The sequence below is a fragment of the Ambystoma mexicanum genome, chromosome 2p, assembly GCF_040938575.1.
Source record: "Ambystoma mexicanum isolate Mex_15411 chromosome 2p, UKY_AmexF1_1, whole genome shotgun sequence".
Taxonomy (NCBI): Eukaryota; Metazoa; Chordata; class Amphibia; order Caudata; family Ambystomatidae; genus Ambystoma; species Ambystoma mexicanum.
In genome coordinates, this window is record NC_090923.1 from 759,885,128 (window position 1) to 759,905,568 (window position 20,441).

General features: G+C 47.4%; 1 protein-coding gene across 2 annotated transcripts in view; it reads right to left on the reverse strand.

The window, feature by feature from the left end:
- Positions 1 to 903: 903 nt before the first annotated feature.
- Positions 904 to 20,441, reverse strand: part of CCDC97 (coiled-coil domain containing 97) — a 114,303-nt gene continuing 94,765 nt past the window's right edge. For both annotated transcript variants that reach the window (XM_069644402.1, XM_069644401.1), the window contains 3 exons: positions 16,651 to 16,893; positions 16,025 to 16,154; positions 904 to 1,677 (listed from right to left, as the gene is read on the reverse strand). In XM_069644402.1, the coding sequence (XP_069500503.1) occupies positions 1,566 to 1,677; positions 16,025 to 16,154; positions 16,651 to 16,893 (485 nt within the window). In that variant the 3' untranslated portion in view covers positions 904 to 1,565. The remainder of the gene's footprint in view (positions 1,678 to 16,024; positions 16,155 to 16,650; positions 16,894 to 20,441) is intronic.

Below are 20,441 nucleotides of genomic sequence, written 5' to 3' on the forward strand. Positions count from 1 at the left end.
CCAGCTTCTATCTGTATCCCCTCTTTGCAGTTTAGAGTGTATACAGAGGGGGGGAATATAGCCGGTAAAATGGCTCTGTGGGTTAAGCTGTCCCTGCTGCGATCTGTGTATGACCTGCAGGTCGCAGGTTCAAATCCCAGCAAGCCAAACTCCACCTTTCATCATTCCAAGGCCGATAAATAAGTACCAACTTTGGTTGGGTGATATTGTATGCAAATATGTTCTATGTAAAGCATTATTAAATCATTATTGCAGGGGCTAGTGCAATTTGGGGACCCTTTTTCAGGCAAGTCCACTGAGGAAGTGGGCCTACCTTAGTGCTCCTTTTATCTTACCGGGCACTGAAAGATCTCTGATCCATTTCAGGTTTTTGGTCTTTGGGAATAGTTTATGATGGGAGATTTAGCCCAGACATCCCCTTTTAGATGAACGGTTTCGGGATATATTCAGACAATGCTTGGCCTTTCAAGCTCCTGCTTGGGTGCCCCTTGCCTTCTGTACACAAAACAGGAGATTTTGTTACAATGAAAGGGCACCAGCATCGTCTTTCAGGTGCTGGGAAATGACTCGTCCAGGAGAACTGAGGATCCCCTCAAAGGGTTGGGCCCATGTGACTGCCACAATGCATTTGATCCAGATCTACAGTCAAATGATCAATGCCATCCATAAGCAAAATAATGGCATGTCCAACAAGTTTAGAATATATCCAATGCACAGAAGGAATTGAAGCCAAACACCATTGTATATGCACATCACTAAGGTGTGAATGAATAGAGTCTAGTCTACGCTGCTTGCCAGCACATACTTCCTGCCTTGAGTCTCTCAAAAATGACTGAATAGCCTTTGGCTAATTCCGATAATGTTGTCATATATGGCAAGTAGACTACCTAAATGTTAAAAATGAACAATACCAACAAAAGTTTTTTTATTTCAGCCATCAAAAGATTAACACGTTTGTGTGTAGCCATTCACTTATCGCCTTTGAGCTAGAATTGCCAGTTGTTCAAGTTAACCAACAGTCCTTTCTCTGCGACAACTTGTATAACTTTCACCTTCACGCACTGTACAATGGTCAGAGAAAACCAAACACACGGATGAGCACTAACAAGGAGAACAATCAGAATATTTGCCTTACTGTTCTACTTTTCGGGACCTCCTCTGCAGATGGGAAGTTGCGAATGGCATAGGACAAGTAATCAATGTTACAAACCACTTTAAAGAAGTTTACAAAAAAGGGTATTTTGATGTTCCAATGAAAATTTGTTCTGGTTATAGACTTTGCACATTCTTTTTATTGTGGCCTGTAAACCGAGTCATGAGCTGGGTAGCAGCCTGAAAAAAATGTATCCATTCATACGTAATTGTACTGCATCTTTGTCAACAAAAAAAACATACTTTTAAGTTGGGAAAACAAAATATTTGAGTAAAGGCAAGAATTTAACAATGTAGTCTTGCCTTTCCAATTCAGTCTTTTGGGGGGCTTTACAGGAATTTCTGATAAAAGTCTTCAGTGGCCAGCATAGAAATGGCTATAGACCACCTCTGCACACACGCCCCTCCCCTGCCTATGCGTCCATTTCTTCAATATTCTCGGGCTCCTCGTCATCAAAATAACGTTCTTCTTCATCACGGGTCACAATCTCGAGGTTATCAAAATCAGGATTGTCATCCACTTCGCTGAGGGGAAAAAAATAAATAAATAAAAAACCTCTTATTATTTGGAACAAATCAATAACATACTTTTTTGTTAAATGGAAAATCAAGCAACATCTTCAAAGATCGGAAACTGGAGAGTAGAATTGTTTATGAAAGCAGCCAGAGTTGGTTTTCCAATTCCTTTATATAGCCAGATTCTCAGCATTACCATAGGAAAAGCAGAACCTTGCCTGGAAGATGCAGCACTCAAGCGCTGTGGCTTGGAGCGATATAACTAAACCACATTTTTGAGGATTTGTTTTTTTAATAATAAATCGTGCCTACACGGTGACCTCAAAGACAAGGCCTCCATGCACAGTTTCCAATAATCTCAATTCAGGGCATGTCCCACTAAACAAGGATGCCAGAGTTAGAGGGTAAACAGTTGTCTGAATTCACTAGTGTTGAAGTCTAAGAAAATCCTTATATAATTAGCGTTCAGATTGGCCAATCTATACATTGGTTGCATGACTCCTCTGTATATTGCTGGACTCTACACAGTTAAGCAAGAACAAACAATCAAAGCTATTTTCCTAAGAGGGTAGCAGGGTGAAAAAATGTACAGGATAGCATACAACAGTACATAATGAGGGGTTGTCCACACAGTATATGTATTAAGTAGGAGACTCTGCCCCACGGTTCTTTAATTCAGGAAGGTGCTCAGGACTTTTCTCAAGGACTTGCTACCCTCAACATGTAGGGCTTCACCCCGACCTCCGCATGGAGGGGCCATTGTGCCCCCCTCTCTATCCTCGTAACAGCCCTTCTCGCATGCCCTGCTCCTTTCTGCCCATCAGTATTGTACGCTCCATGTTAACCACACCCCAAAAGGTCCTACTTTTACCTAGGGCTAGCCACTGTTCCTGTGTCTTTAGATTGTGAACTCCCCTTGGTACCAGCTCCTATGCAAAACCCCTCATTACTTGCTCCCCACCTTTTGTAGTTTACCCTATTAATCAGTCAACTGCCCCACTGCTTTCCAAAGATCACGCTAAAATCCTCCAAAAGAAAAAATGTTAGAGGTAAAAAGCTTATAGGAGGCTTTAGGGGTAGTAACTTCTTCAGAAGTCACTTAAAGGGAGAATGGTCATGTATTTTGAGGAAGGGGGAAAGATATGGAAAGGTGGAACATTAGGGTACTGGATGTAAGAGTGAAGAAAAACCAATCAAGAAAAGAAGGGGGGGGTTTAAGTGAAAAGGAAAATAAAAAAAATAAAAAAGCAACGGAAGAGTGTCAAAGTCCCATTGCAGAATATCATTATACATTTACGACTTGTGAATAACTACATTTCAACATTGTTTCACTGCACTCCAAAAAAATTTTTTTTTAAATCTATGGCAAGGCTCATTGATAAGTCGTGACAGCAGCCCTTGAAATTGTATAAAAGAGTCCTGCAGTTATCACAAGTCTATTTGTGATACTTTCTAAGGGGGCCATGTCACAATGTGAGGCAGATGGAAAGAGCAGCTCCCAGGGGAAGCTGGAGAGCTCAGTTTTTCTGACTATTTAGCATATTTTGCAAGCCGATCAATGTTCTCCAAGGTGCCACTGGTAACCGCTTTATGGTTTTAAAATAAGTCATGATGGATCCTCCATAAAGTTCAGGAAAGTAGTTCACTTTGTATGCGATTTTAGAACTTGGTGACAAGCCAATGACGCAAGCTCGAGATTAAAGCCACAAAAAAATAAAAAAAAGAATAATTAAAAAAACCTAGGCAGAGTCGACACAATTTACAAATCAGTTTGTGCTCAATACTTTAGTACAGGCACAGGGTTCGTTTCTGTTCAAAACAAGCCTGCAAGTATCTGGGTTAAGAAGCCAAAACCCTGCAAGACGTCACTTGCTCAGAGGCGAGTCAGTGCATCCTCAATGGAAACAGGAGGTAAGCAGTTCTGAAGAAGGAAAGAAGATGCTTTTGCAGTTGTAGGTCTTCACACACTGCTGGCCCCTCATAGCAGTCAGGGTCCAAGGCACATGGTAAACATGTTCAATGGCTGCAAGTGATGTACTAACAAGATCACCAGTGTAGTTTCCTGGGTCTAGAGGGGATTTGGAGAAATCAGGTTTCAGCTGCACTTTGCCATATAATTGTATGGTGTGCGAGCAGAGAGATCTGCTTCAAGACAAGCCCCTGCATTTACTAAGATATGGTGGATATACCCCTTCTCATACAGATCTTGAATGGACATCTAGCTTCCAATCAGACACACCTTCAAACATTCAGCAGGCACCATTAAGGAATGGACGCCACATTCATACCTTGTCGAGCAAACCAAAAGGTGCATTCAGGAGTGAGTCACAGCTACCCATTCTTACATCTGGCCAGATCTGGTCACAGCTGTTTGGAGCTCCCAACCCGGAATTTAAGGACAGGCCCAGGCCTGGGATACTGGTTTCCATGCCCAGTTGTGGAGGCAAAAAGACATTTAAAACCCAAGTCACCAATTTAATAGGGTTTTTAGTTCCACAATCACAAAATGGCACCAAATGCACAGCCTTCTTCAGTATTGCAGACAAGGCTTCCTGTTTTCTGTTAGGTCAGTATTTATAAAAATGCAAAAAACGGAAAAGCAAGTCTTTCTGCTTGGTTCCCTATGCTGTCAATCATGCACTGTAGGCCAAAAGCATTGCAAACTGGCAGCATAGCGATGTTAAAGCTGTATACAAAACTGCCTCTGATCTAAGATGCATGTTGTCAGCAATCACAGGAGCAACCTTTGACATGGTTAAGACTGCAGTAGCCTGGTAACACCATCCTTGCCCCAGAGACCGTATTTTCGTTTGATGGGAATCGGGTTTCATTTTACTTTGTGCGCTCTGCACATCTTTTCCCCTACCCCGCTCCACCGCTTCCCGTTTCCCTGTATCCTGCCCACTAACCTGTGATTGACCTTAGGCCACCCCTCATGGCCAAGGCCACAAGGCAAAGGGCAGCTCCCGATGAAGCAGCTCCACTCCATGTTTGCCCCCGTTAGCATGGGAAGCCTGCAACAGTGAACCAGCAGCGACTGATAGGGCAAGTGTGGGTGGGGATTGCAGCTATTACTGTACTCCATTAAATACTCCACCACTCGTATTACCGATTATAAATATAGCCTGTATGTCTAAGGTATCCATAGCTCGCACTTAGCCTAATGGCGTAGGGTAGGCTCACCTTGCTTTAAAGCCCATTTGTGCTAGTCAGCCATATCTCACACTTAGCCTATTTGTGTAAAACCCACCTCTTCTATTAACTAATATCATACTCCTACATACATTTAGCTTAATTGTGTCAGATAGCCATATTCTGCTTTTAGCAATTTCAAAGACCAGCCACAAGTCTCACTGAAGATGAAATTGTGAGGATCAGACATGTGTCATATTTAGATAGCATTGTGAAGATTAACCATGTATTTCACTAGATTGACTAGTCATGCCTCACAATAGATCGGATTGTGTAGATTATTCATAGAAGAACTTAGAGTAGACAGTGTACTAACCACCCCGCTCCTACTTCCTCAAATGCACCACCCAAACACAATAGACGCCGACTAGGCTAGACAACCTATACCCTAACACACCCAACAGAAGTAACACACGCTTACAACAAACCCAGACACTTGTCCTTAAACGTACGGACACAACAAGCCAGTGTGCACAACCTTAAATATCTACCAATCTACACATAAATCAGACACAACAGTCACATAGAAAACATCCTTAGCCTATTGCTCTACCCTCACTAACCAACCCTGTTCTCTTGCTTTCATGTGAGCGCCTGGAGACGGCCCTTGGGTGTTAACAGAGCGTGGTATATATCAACATAAAATGGCAAAAATGGAGCAGACGATGTGGAATAACCCACTTCCATTAGTGTGCACTAGGTCTACGCACGTTTTAATAAATGCATTTTTTTGTCCATTTAAATAAAAGCAGAAGAATAATGGCTGCAAATTATGTTTTTCTATTACAAATAATAAATGTGGATAAATCCAGAAAAATAAATGCACAAAAAGTAAATACAGACATAAAAATACCATAAAACCGGGAGCCTTAGCCAACTGGGTGCTTATGGGGCACTATGGGGGCGGGTGGCAAAGCAAAAACATCAAATGTCTCACAGATTAAAGACTTCCAACACAACTACCATTTGTAATTTACAAACTACTTCATTTTCGCTAAAACAATGCAGATTCCTGCAAAAAATCGAATACATATCCAGCACAGACTAGCATCAATAAAGAAGCTGTATAAGCAAGGAAGAAAGTTGAATCCTGCAGAACCTGGTGTAGCGATTCACAAAATTGACAGGAGCTGCCATTAAGGATTATGGAAACCTACCAAATGACAGTTCGCAAAATGAAAATGCATAAATGACCAATACACCACCCTCACAGGAACAGTGAAAACATGCAAATAATCCCTGAACACATTACGTAGTACACCCAAAATGCGTTCTATGCAGAGCCTCACAAGAATACAAGACAACACATGGTAGTAAGCGCATATCATAACTTTGAATGGGCAAATACACTTGTGAATAAAGAGACGCACACCTTGGCGATTTCTTTTTCTCACCTCTCCATACATTACAATAAATAGCTGTTAAGACTTAAGGGTACGTGAACTATGCATTCTTTTTTAAATCTTTTTCTGTATTTTAAGATGTAAAGACAATTTCTAAGCAGATGTGTATTGTGGGCTACACTGACCCACTCAGAAGAATTCCCTTCCAGAACCAAACTGCGCTTCTGCAGTCAACAGCAAAATGGCTGCACTGGCTCCTTGGATCACCATTGCATCAAAACAGCATTTTGCAGCAACAAAAGATGGGCTGCACCATCTTGCCAAACACCTATTGGGCGAGTTGGAACAGGGAGCACATCGAGAAAAGTGCCGGTGTGTTCTTGTGTGCACCAAAAGAAGCAAATTTAAAAAATAAAAAAAGAGAAAGACAGCGCTGCTCAGCTGCTTGCAAAAAGTTCCCATTGAAAAGGGAATATTTTACACTAAAAAGGATGCTGCCCTGACACTATTTTCATCTATTCCATATCACACTGCTTGTATCAATAAGGCCCTGAGATGCCCATCCATATTCACATTGTACTTCAGCAGAAGAGAGCATTATCCCTGAATGTCAGGCTAGTGTCAAGCCAGATCTGGGAAATCTAAGAAACCGTGTGAGAAAACGCTTAACTTTTGGGTTACAAAATGTCAAAAAAATCAAGGCTTTAAAGAAATCGTAGCTCTATGGGCATATGTCAATTTCAGTGAACCTGTGGCTTGAACAAACTGTTGGATAAAAGAAACTGAATATGGCTGCAAAACAATATTGGGAAGTCAGATGGAAGAACCGAATTTAAAAGAGAAATCCTAGAAGCTTTCACCGTGTGTCAAACTGGGCTTTTGCAAACCAAAAGAAAATGCCTGTTTTAAGTACAATGTTGAATAAGAACTTGTCCCTGTCTAGCAATGTAAAGGGGGTTTTGCTGGGGAAAGAGATATAGGATGTTTTATTCAAAAGGCTTGTTTTTGATTCAGAACAAAATAAAAGAAAATAAAGGAATTAAAATGCATTGGCTGGATTTTGCAAGCTCCAGAACAGGTCTTTCTGCTGGCTAAACTGAGGCCTTCCCCCACAAGGAGCAACCAATAACTTCTAGGACACATGCATGCTAATTGCCACCTTGAAAACTTTGAATGGACCAAGAGCACTAAAACATCCCCTGCCCATCAGACTTTTGTCTGTGCTGCAGGCGGAGACAATAGATCTGGGACACCTACGTGCGACCTGGGAAGTGACACCAGTTATTCACTCAAACCAAGGAGTTTCAAAGAAAAACTCCATGACCACCCTAGGCTGAAATGACAGTGGTGGTAACTGAGAAAAAAATGGGTCAAGTGAAGGACAAAGGATAGCCCCATTTGTTTCAAATTACTATTTTATTAAGAAACTTTGAAACTTATCTTTGCAACAGGACTTTGCAGGGACGTCAAAAGTTAACAGTGTAAATGTAATTTTGTGGTTTTTAAACTTAAAAAACGTTGTAGCCTTCACTGCCATACTGGGAACAGAAATGGCAGACAATAGAATACTCTAAGGGAAGTGTACATGATGCCACTTTGAAATTCAATACTGATATGCCTAATAATAATAATATATACACATGTATAAAGTTACAGAATTTTAGGCCAAATATTTCTTACTGAAAATGACAATAAATTGTTAAGCGGATGAAACAAAGTCTTACAAACTGGAGAGTTGGACTGGCACGCTCTGCGTAAAATATGTAAACTGCCCGTGTGATTTGTTAAGATGCCACCAATGTAAAAATGTGCTATTTATGTCAAAACTGGGTTGTGGAAAAATTTACCGTTTGAGGTTCTGGACATAGTAAACCCACATCATAAAGCTGATGGCATGTCTCTAAAAGTCCTATCAGCTGATAGGAGGGTGGTAACGATCACCCCTGTCCAATCCAGTTGTCAGGGGCGTACTCAGCCTTAGCCTGCCCTACCATATCATTCTTTGATGTCACCCGCTTTTATATAAAGGGTTGAGCTCACAGACAGACACACACTCCTGAATTTCCAGCGCCTGCATGCCTGATCTTCTACATTCATCTTGCCAGATTCCAGAATCCACTCCAAAGCCAAAGCATAGCTGACTCTATCCCAGCAAGGCCTTGAACTAAAAACCCCACTAAAAAAAGGGTGAAAAGTTGTGGTACCCTTTTTGGGGAGCATCCTGAGACCGACCAGCTTTGTGCCCGCTAGCTGCATGCCCGCTGTACCTCTGCCATCCAGCTGTACCACTACCTGCATCCAGCCGTACCTTTGCCATCCAGTGACCAGACAGGCCTAGCTGCGGTTCTGCCAGGAGAGTCCACTGCTATCCGGCACCCGTCGTGTGGTGACCAGAACCTGGTTGACTATTCCGAAATCCCAAGGTCAAGCGTGGACTGCGAGTATCTCCCCATCCCATAGAAACACATAGCCTACCCATCTTGATCCTTTGTCTTGTTCCACTCTCCTATTAACCTTATACATACCCTGGCAACTTGTTTAAAACGGTTAGAATTCTCTGTGCACCCTGTCCTTGTTTTTCTAGTGTTAGTGCAATTCTTTCATTCATCTCATCTTGTAACTCCTTAGCAATATTTGGAATAATTTAAACTAATTCCCACATAAAGGTGAACGCGGGGGTGACAAGGTTGACGTCACTAATCAACCTTGGATTGTACTGTGTCTTTCCTTAACTATCTAGTCTTGATAATCTAGTTTAAGTAAAACTTGTCTTTCTTTCCAAACCAATTTCATCTCTTTCACGGCTTCATTTTATCAAAACCGAACCTCCTTTTCACTTGCAAATCTCATCCAGTTCTTTAGCTATAGCCATCCAATTACCTCTATATTGTCCTTGTTATGTGAATCTATCCCCAGCCCAAAAATCGCATTCCAAATCAGAGTATTTCACCCGTTTTTTAATAAAAACCGCCTGACATTTAAAACTGCAATTGAGAAAAAAAATGCAACTTTCTAGGGGTGATTCCGGCTGCATCATGTTCTTACTTTCAACTTGCTTTTGAACTGTATGCCTTTGATGATACTTAGCCTTGTGATTGCTAGGGTTTATACATTATGCTATTGTGAGAAGGAACAAGTTACTTACCTGTAACTGTTGTTCTCCAGCATGGGTCTGGCATGGATTCACATGCTCATGAATATTCCCCGTCGTCAGGCTGGGAATCCTCGGTAAAGAAAAAACCAGTATCAGTTTCGTTTCTGATCTGTCTTTCGTAGTAATAACCAATCACTGATCTCTGCGTCATACTGACCACAGCCAATGACTGCCCTCTACCTAAGCCCCGCCTCTGGCAGCCATCTTCAGATTTGGAAGCACGTGAAGTGGCAGTATGACCAAGTGAAGAGCCGCAGAGGGGTAGGTGGGAGGGTTCGCATGTGAATCCATGCCAGACCCATGCTGGAGAACAACAGTTACAGGTAAGTAACTTGTTCCTTCTCCAGCACGGGGTCTGGCATGGATTCACATGCTCATGAATAAAGAATACATAGCAGTACACACATGCACAACTACGGGAGGTGGCAAAGGCTCAACATTAAGCATCACATCAAACTCAACATTAAGCATCTTACCTCCTCACCAGGCTCACCTCAGGCGAACAGGTTGCGCAGCACTGCTTGGCCGACCCTGGACTCCTCCCTGGAATCCCGGTCGACGCAGTAGAATTTCGTGAAGGTGTGCGTCGACCTCCACGTAGCAGCCCTGCATATGTCCAGCAGGGGCACACCAGATAGGAACGCCGTGGTAGCTGCGATCGCTCTGGTGGAATGGGCTCTCGGACGGCCAGGCAGCGGTCGGTTTGCCAACCGGTGACAGTACATGATACAGCCGGAGAGCCATCTGGAAATGGAAGCCTTCGAGAGAGCCTTCCCCTGATTGACAGGTCCAAAGTTCACAAAGAGTTGTGACGTCTTCCGAAAACACTTTGTGCGGTCCACGTAGAACTTTAGCGCTCTAGCCACATCCAGCGAGTGCAAAGTCCTCTCAGCCGGCGACGAAGGCGACGGGAAGAACACAGGCAACACCAAGGGTTCGTTGAGATGGAAGTCCGACGGTACCTTGGGCATGAAGGAGGGGTGCGTCCTGAGCACTACCCTTGTTGCGTGAAAAGTCAAGTACGGGGCCTTGCAGGAAAGGGCCTGGATCTCTCCCACTCGACGTGCGGAGGTGATGGCCACAAGAAACGCTGTTTTCCACGACAGAAATTTCAACGGAGCTGAGTGCAGAGGCTCGAACGGAGGTCCCATGAGCTTGGTCAGCACCACGTTGAGCTCCCACGCCGGGGCCGGAGCCTTCACCGGCGGGAACGATCTGAACAGTCCCTTCATGAACTCTTTCACCAGACGATGAGACCACAAGGACGTCCGCCCCGTGGTCCTGGTGTATCGGGAGATCGCAGCAAGATGAATCTTGATGGACGCGTGTGCCAGTCCAGCTTTGGCCAGCGTCAGCAGGTACGGCAGTACTTGGGGGGCCGTAATCCGTAGAGGGTTAATCTTCTGTGCGTGGCACCAGACAGAGAACCTCTTCCATTTGTGTCCGTAGCATTTAAGAGTCGAGGACGCCCTGGCCTTTGCAAGAACCTCTCTGCAGTCGGCCGGTATGTCGTATCCTCCAAACTCTAGCGCTGCAGGAGCCAGTCCCGCAAGTTCAGCGATTTCGGGTCGTGGTGGAGGATGGCGCCTCCTTCTCTGGAGAGTAGATCCGCGTCCACCGGCAGCTTGATTGGCGGGGACGCTGACAAGTCCAGAAGGTCCGGGAACCATATTTGCCTCGGCCACGCAGGTGCGACGAGGATCATCCTGCACCGTGACCTCTTGAGCTGGTTGACGAGCCGGATTAGCAGTGGCAAGGGAGGGAACGCGTAGAGGAACAGGCCCTCCCAGGGGAACGAGAAGGCATTGCCCATGCTCCTCGCCTGGGGAAACCTGCTGGCGAACCTCCGGCACTTGGAGTTCGTCGCCGTCGCGAACAGGTCGATCTGGGGTGTGCCCCACCGTCGGAAGAGGCGATCCACTAGATCCTGCCGTAGCTCCCACTCGTGGCACGAGCGCAGCTCCCTGCTGAGTGAGTCGGCGATGGTGTTTTTTATCCCTGCCAGATGAAACGGCACCAGAAATATCCTTTGGGCGATGGCCCAATGCCACAGGTCCTGCGCCTCCTTGGACAGTGCTGGGGACCTGGTTCCGCCCTGTTTCCTGATGTAAAACATGGTGGTGGTGTTGTCGGTGAAGATCCTCACCACCTTGCCCTTGAGGGACGGAAGGAAGGACCTGAGGGCCCAAAACACTGCACGGAGCTCCAGGACGTTGATATGTAGGGATTTCTCCGTCGGGAGCCAAAGGCCTCTTGCGTGCAGATTTTCGGTGTGCGCTCCCCACCCTTCCAGGGAGGCATCCGTGGTCACTGTCTCCTGGTGGGCTGGGGTCTGGAAGTCCAAGCCCGTCGTCAGATGCGCGTGGGTGCCCCACCACCGGATCGCTCGTCGGAAACTCTCGTCGAGTGTGATCCTTTCCTCGAAGCTGCCCGTCGTTTGGATACAGCGCGCGTCCAGGAACTCCTGCAACGGGCGCATCCGGAGCCTGCACATGGGAATGAGGTAGATGCAGGAAGACATCATTCGGAGGAGGGACTTGATGGACCTCACCTTGGCCGCGTCGGCCACCAACATCCGCTGCACCTTGCCCAGGATGGTCCTGGTCCTCTCCTCCGACGGGGAGGCCAGAAGAGACACTGTGTTGAGCCTCGCTCCCAGAAACAGAGAGTCTTGCGCGGGTACCAGGTGGGATTTGGCGTAGTTCAAGGAGAATCCCAGGTCCGTGAGAAGTTGGACAGTCCTTGCCGTGTGAACCACGGCGAGCTCCCTTGTCTTGGCTCGGATGAGCCAGTCGTCCAGGTAGGGGTAGACGTGGACCCCCTCGCGGCGCAGCTGCGCCGCCACCGCTGCGAGGCACTTGGTGAATACCCTGGGTGCCGACCGTAGTCCGAAGGGGAGGGCTTTGAACTGGTAATGATGCCCTTGGACCACAAACCTGAGGAATTTTCGGTGCCCCTTTAGGATGGGAATATGGAAGTAGGCATCCTCCAAATCCAACGACGACAGGAAGTCTCCTTCCTCCAGCTGACCCAGGACGTGTTGGAGGGTGACCATCCGGAACTTCTGCGCCTTGATGAACTTGTTCAGACGTCGCAGGTCCAGGATGGGGCGCCATCCCCCCGTCGTCTTCTTCACGAGGAAGTATCTCGAGTAAACTCCGGAGCCCCGAAGCCTCTTTGGGACGAGTTCGATGGCGCCCTTCCTGAGCATCGCTTTCACCTCCAGGAGAAGTTGAGGGACGTGAAGTTCTTTCCTGGCCACGGGGGGGACTCGCGGGCACCTTCTCTGGAACTCGAGCGTGTGGCCCCGGGCCAAGGCGTCCAGCACCCAACGGTCGGTGGAGATGGACTCCCACACGCTGACGAAGCTCGCCAGCCGGCCTCCCACTGGGATGCTTCGGTGGGGGCCCGACCCCACGGCCGGTTCAATCCTGCTTCGACGAGGCTTTGCCGCCTTGACCTCCTTGGCGACGACGGCGGGGTCCGCCAGACTTGCCTCGTCCTCTGTAGGCCTCCTGAGACGACGAGCGGGCCGCTTGACGGTAGGTGGAGAAACCGCCGCCGGAACCTTTGGAGGCGCCCTTGCCTCCGCTGCTCCGAAAGGGCGTCCGTCGTTGTTGCAGAACTCCCAGGGCCCGGGCCGTCTCAGTGTCCGCTTTAATGGCCTGAAGGGAATCGTCCACTGTTTTCCCAAACAGGTTGTTCCCATCGAAGGGCATGTCCAGGACTCTGGTCTGAACGTCTTGACGGAAGTCCGTAGCCTTGAGCCATCCACGCCGCCTAAGGCAAACGCCGTTGCCCAACTGGCGGAACCCAGTGTCGGCGATGTCCGTCGCAACGGTAATGGCGTGGTCCGAAGCCACCTCACCTTCCTGCAGGATCTCCAGGGCCTCTGTCCTCTTGTCGTCCGGCAGGAAGTCCAGCAGGGGATTCAGTTTGTACCAGAGCTCCCTATCGTAGCGGGCCACGATAGCCAAGGCGTTGGCCGCTTTAATCGTCGTCGCTGCCGACGAGATGACTCTGCGTCCCATAGCGTCCAATTTCTTTCCCTCACCGTCCAGTGGGGAAGTCGATGTGGAGGCTGCACCCCCCCGCTTTCTTCCTGGCCGCCGCGGAGACGACGGAGTCCGGGGTAGGCTGCGCCCGGAGGCACAGGAGGGCCGTGTCCGGGACCCGGTACTTCTTCTCATACCGGTCTCTTCTAGCTGGCGTCGTGGAAGGGTTCTTGAGGAGGGTGAGGCCCTCATCCCAAATGTCGTCCAATAGAGGCACTGAGAGGACCGTCTTCCTCTTGGCCTCGCGCCGCTGATAAAGGAAACCTTCCTTCTTCTTCTCCTCAGGGCAGAGTTGGAAAAGCTCGGATGCCCTGGTGATCATGGAGTGGAACGATCCAATCTCGTCGGGCGGAGAAGCCCTGGTGGGAGGCGACGACGGTAAATCCTCGTCGTATACCTCGTCGTCCGTACCCGTCGCTGCCGTGTCAGTCCCCGTATCATCCCCTCGGGTGGACGGGGAGGAGGGCTGGACGGGGCGCGACGGCTGAAAAGGAGGTGGAGGGTGGATCCTTCTTTTCTTAGTAGGGGGGGCACCAGAAGGTCCCGGTTCTGGGTCCCCCCACGGGAGAGGTTCCTCCATCGGCAACGGTAGTCTCGTCCTTATCTCTGAACATAAGGACTGTATAGCCAACAAAATGGCCGCCGAGTTGTCTTGCGGTGCTGGCAGAGGGGAATCCGACGGGCGATCAGGGGCCCCGTCGGTACCCTCGACGATGTCGTCGTCACCTGCGTCGGGATCCATCCCGACGGGCCGGTCTTCTTCCACGCCGAGGCCGTGGCTTAAGACCTCGACCAATTCCTCCTCCGAGGTTGAAGCCGAATCTTTGACGACGCCCTGCCCCCCCTCTCTCTTCCCCTCGGGGGATTTCACGGGGGTCCTATCGATGGGCACAAAAGAGGACTCCCTCCGAGGTGGCAGGGAGACTCTGAGCCCCGAGGTCGCCACCACTGGTGTAGCCTGCACAGGCTGAGCCAGGGCCGCCGCGACAGTTTCGATAGAGGGCTTGGCCGGATGGATTAAGGCCTTCACCACCTTAGGTGCGCTCACCGCCTTATCCTTGAGGGGGGGGACACCGCCTCGCTCCCCCTCCGCCTTCGAGCTCGACCGGGGCCTCTCCAGGAGCTTCGCCGGGTGCTCGGCCTTCCTCTTACCCGACCCAGAGCGTTGGCTCGTGGTTGATGGTGCCGGGGAGGGTGCGCCCTGCCTGGCGCCCGTAGAGCCCGACCGTTCGGCGCTCCCGGTGCCAGCGGACTCGCGGTGCTTGGCCTTATGTTGGACCCCCGTCGCCGGGGCGTCCTCAAAGGTCTTAGAAGACCGCTCGGTTTTCTTCTTCTTCTTCTCGCCGGACGGGCTCTTCCCTTCTAGCCAGTTGGCGAGACGTTGATGGCGGTCCTTCATGGTCCGCTCCGACATGTTGCCGCAAAACGCACAGTCCTTCTCCACGTGCGTCTTGTCCTCATGTAGGCAGTAGAGACAAAAGGAGTGTTCGTCCTCCTTGAAGACGTTCTGAAGCTGGCATCCAGGGCAGACCCTGAACAGCTTTCCGGGCGTCGAGCTTCCCTTCTCCTGGGCCATGACTGGGCCTGAGAAACTTCTGGAGTCCTCCAAAAGCGTAGCTCGACGAATCTTCACCCTTGAGGGGCGCAGACGAATCCGACACGGGTCCCCGTTGATCGGATAGAGAGTCGGTGGAGCTTGAGGCTCTTTTGACCGAAAAAATGAAGTTTTTGAGAAAAAAAACGTGAAAAAATAACACTAACGCTCGAGAGCAATAGCACGAGGATCCCAACACATGAACGTGCGGTAAAAACATCAAGATGGCTGCCAGAGGCGGGGCTTAGGTAGAGGGCAGTCATTGGCTGTGGTCAGTATGACGCAGAGATCAGTGATTGGTTATTACTACGAAAGACAGATCAGAAACGAAACTGATACTGGTTTTTTCTTTACCGAGGATTCCCAGCCTGACGACGGGGAATATTCATGAGCATGTGAATCCATGCCAGACCCCATGCTGGAGAAATCATATTTGCCTCAGATTTAACCACACATTCATTATTTATTTGTCCATTTCCAAGTGTCATTTTAGGCCATTGCAAAGTGTTTGCCTCTTATTTTGTGATGTTTATTCCGTTTGCTGCCTCATATCCACCATGACTACCTGCTGCTTCTTTCTATCCACTCAGAATTTGATTTATTGTGGGTTGAGGGAACATTGCAGGGGGAAATCTTAACTCTGGGTGCCATCTATCCCAATTGAAAAAGTGTTCCTCTTCAATTGTGCTTTGGATATGTTCTTGTAGAAGGTTATCCAAGTGTACTTCAGTAGTTTTCATTGTAATTATCACCCTATTGGTGATTGCTGCCCAATATTAAAGTGTGTGATTTCCTTGAATTTTAAAATTAATAAATATTGCATTCCCACCAACCGGCCTGGTTCATGGTCCATTGTGACCCGGAGGTTTTGTAAAAGGGGGTGTGAGACAGGTTGTGTGCCATCTCAAATTGAATTCGTAGAAAATAAAGAGAAAGCATTCTAATGGTGCGCTACATCCTAGGCTAAAACCAAGGTGTGTCGCCCGATTGAAATCATTAACAGTATGCAGTTCCTCACCTGTAATCAAAGTCCCTGTCCTTTCCATCCAGGAAGCACTGGTGCATACGACTCACAAACTCCTCCCGCAGCATAGCCTTTTCATCCCCATCCGGGACCCAGTCCTCCTCTTCAGCACGTGTTAACTCTTCTGAAATAAGCGAATGCAATGCAAACAATTGGACTTTGGGTTTTTCATAGTCTGAAAGTCATTCCTACGGTTTGAAGAAAAAAAAAAAGCCCTTTCTTCAAGGGAGTCTAAACTGCGCTCAATTAAAAAGGTGGGAATGCTATGTGTAGAAGAGTTGAACATTTAAACACAAGGGTAATGCTCCTTAAGTGATTTGCTTGCCAACAGTAATGTATCCGAGATGTATGCAAACAAGTGATTCGCTTCAAATAATTTTCCAGTAAGAGGTCTACATGACTAAACTATCATTATATTGGGGCTCAGAGCTGGCATTATGAGCAGAGAAGCAAGTACTTGGAATGACGGGGAGTCTTGAATCTTACACACAAAGCTCATAAGGCTATATTGAAAATACATTCCGAATATACAGAATAAACCTACAAAAAGGGTGTACGGCCATTAAGGTTACCACCATAAAATGGCCACTTCAATGCACCAAGTACGTGGAGTGTCTAACCTTCATCTTCCTCCTCCTCCTCTTCCATACAGGCATCCTCTTGCTCCTGCTGTCTGTGAAGCCTGCGCTGAAGGCTCTGCTCGTCGAAGGAGTTCAATATGACTTTGGACAGGCAGGTGGCCTCAGCCATCTCTTTGCTATTGATGAACATGATCTCCTCCTCCGTCAAGTACTGCCCGACATAATGTTCATACATCAAGGGGTCTCGCAGCCGCATCTGTTCATCGCTGAAGTAGTCGCCACCTGAAGTGGAAGTAAACACTCTACTGCATTTCAAACAAACAAATGCAAATACTCGCAGCACCAAGAACGAACATACTCTTGCTGCATGAATACAATCATGTCAAGGGGCAAACTGAATGTTTTGCATGCAGGTGGAGCAAGTTAACTTCCTTGCAAGCCACCTAGAACCTTTCTTCTGCAGCATTTAGTGGAATACCCGGGACAGTGCAAGCAGATTTGGAGCTAAAAGCACAAGAATTGTCACATTATAGGGGTGCAGGTATATGGTCCATGTGAAGGTCAATGTTCGCTCCCCCAAACAACGAGATTGAACATTTAGAATGACTACATTTTCAAAATATTTGCTTTCGTTTCAGGCCATATGTGTGAGTGGAGGGGTTAAATAAACTAATAGTCATTCACATTTTCATACTAAAATGATGCACTGAATATGACTGCATTAACTTAACATAGGTATATGCGGAGTAAAAGATTACAAGCCACATGTCTACAGTATAATGAACAAAGGATGCAATCTTTCAAAATCTCAGTTTCGCCGAATTTGTGTGAAGACATGGTAGACAAGAGACTAAGCTTCAATGACGCAAAAAAAGTCACTTGTAAAAGTTCTGACGAAGGATGCAACATTCAAACAACCAAACCAGGCCACTGGCTTTATACGTGGGCCAAGAGGCTAATGTTGAGATTGTCTGAACATTCAACCGTGTCACTGTCTAAACATTACTTTGGGTCTGAGAGTGTTAATTTCTATTTACTGCCCGTGTTATTTATTCTTTAAAACATATTCTTAGTTGAAAGCTGGGTTCTACTGGTTTGGAGGGTGGCGGGAGTCTGCTCCAAATTGGCCTTCTTGTTCATTTCATTGGTCTGTCAACGGAGACAGGTAAGGTAAGTTGAACATGCAAAAGTGATACGCTAATCAGTTTGTTTTGCAATAATATCATTTGTTGGTCCCCACGGAAGATATTATGGAAAATGGCATGGGAGCAGGGAGAACGGTAGATTGCAATAACGGCTCCCTGGGTAGTGCCCGCAGGAGCAGTAAAAATAAGTGTGGAACACAGAAACAACCCGGAAGTGAAGCGTTCGGGGAGAGAGGGAGGGGCATGGGCGAATGACTTCTTCAGTCAGCTATACAAGAATACCAATAATTGATCCATAGCTCCCAACCATTTGAGTCGCAGAGTAAAAACACCCGATTTTGTTTTTGGCGGGTGAGAGGCCTATTGAAATGAATGGGCCTGCAGGAGGCTTGGCGGGTGAGTCCACACTTTACAAGGCGGATGACACCCGCCAAAAGCGTGTGAGTTGAGAGCTATGTTGATCAGTATCTTATCAGAACATATCATTCTAGCTGGTCGGCTCCCATCCCCGCAAAACAGCAGCCTCATTTTCTCAGAATTAGTGTTTTGGATGAAATGCAGCAGTGTTGAGACAAACCAGGACTTCAGGGTCAGCCTTAGCGGCAGCAGCGCACTGCGCGAATTGGCACCCCCTCCTGCCCGTGGTCAACAGGGGGCTGGAGTGGGGGTAGGGGGGCAGGATGCGCCACATTTGTTTTCTACCTACCCGCTCCAGCAAATCGCGGGGAGCTTATCACTGGAATAGGAATGCATGAGCGCCCTATTCCAATGCAAACCACCTCGCTCCCGTGTCGGAGCGAGGAGGTAATCGTGTGAATAGAGTTCTGATGCAAAGCATCAGCACCCTATTGTTATATTAAATGTGTCCCGCCACCAGGGGCACATTTAATAACAAAAGGGCGCCTGCCGCAACTTCTACTACGCCAGCTCAGGGAGCCCTTGAAAGACTCCCCCCAAGCTGGCATGGCGTGGGGCATGGCACCCTGGATGGTTGCCCGGCCCACCCTAAGCCACCCCTGCATGACTTAGACACGTTTGGGTATATGCCCGTTTTAAGTGCCAGCAGGTGTGCAGGCCGGACGCCCTTGCAGCATTTGGCACCTTGCTCCATTCAAGCACCATTCTACCACCAGAGTCATCCATTCTAGGAATGTACTCACCTACAGGCTGGCAAGAGGACGGTCAGGAGGCACAGGTGGGAGACACTGACCTAGCAATCACCCAAACTGGTAGAGGGAGAGGGGGTGAGAAGAAGTTAGTGGTTGAAGTTGAGAAGGGCGGAGGAGTTAGGACAGACCAGCGGTGTGAAAGAACATTTGAATCTTCTTATAGCAAAGGCTACACTGCCCGTTGTACTCTGTTCCTTGTGACCCATGGGCTATCTCTTGCAGACGTCAGAATAGAACCCCTGTACGACTCTTGCATGCTGATCTCCTTCAAAACACTGAACAGTGACAGGACTAGTGGGGGTGAGAGGTTATGCTGCCAGTCTCTTGGCTAGATCTTCATCCAATTTCCGCAGCAAGCAGCTATTCAAAAATGCGATACATTTCTTAAGAAAACTAACGGCGTGGGTGAGAGAAAGGATGGAAAAAAACTGGTCAATACATGCAAATCACAGACACAATGCCACTAGTAAAGTCCTTAATTTAATTAATATGTTTTAATTGCTAGTCATTTATTATTACTGGTCATGGCCGTACGTCAGCATGAAAAAATATGGACAATATACATTCAGAAAAACAAAAATGAATACTTGGCTATCAATTGTAATGTGTTGTAGACATGCAGTAAATTCAGAAGAGAAAACAACTGAGAACTTCTAATCAAAGATTACCTCCTCTCATAATCAGAGCAACCTTAGGGAAAACTAGTACAAATTCTTGCTCGGGTTTGTCCACTTCAGTATCTGAAATCCACCCCTAGCAAGATCAAGTTATCGGTTTTAGGTTCAAAGAACTGAATAAGGCAGAGATGCATGAAATACTCAAAACCATGCATCCTACCAACTGTCCTGGCAAATTGCTCCCATCTAAAATCATACTGGAACATAAAGAACGATTTGTTCCTTTCTTGTGTAGGTATGTGAACTTCTCCTTCCAAACACATCTCATCCCTCAATCTATTAAGAGTGTACCAGTGACACCACTGGTAAAAAAAAGCAGGATTGGACCCTTCAGACGCCACCAACCTCAGACCCATTACGAACACCTTATTTTTTCTTAAACTCATTGATAAGGTGGCCACAGTGGAGCTCCAATCCCATGTTTATACCGCGGGTATTCTAAATGAAAAACAGTCTGGGTTTAGGAGTTTCCATGGCACGAAGAGTTCCCACCTTGATCTCCAGAGACACATGCTCTCAAAACAGGAACATAGCAAGTCAGGGCTGCTGATGTTATTAGATCTGTCAGCAGCCTTCAACTTGCTAGACCATGAAATTCTGCTCGAACGTATAGCTACGGTCGGAGGACTCTCGATGGAGGCAATTACATGGCTTACATCCTTTTTGGAGGGCCCCCTCTCGTGATTTTACTGGGGTGACAGTGCCGCCGAGGTTGGAACCATCACATGTGGAGTACCACAGGGGGGCTTGCCTCTCCCTCCGTTATTCAATATTTACATCCTACCATTGTGTAATGACCTGGAATCTATGGATATCTTTTTCTGCTATTATGCGGATGA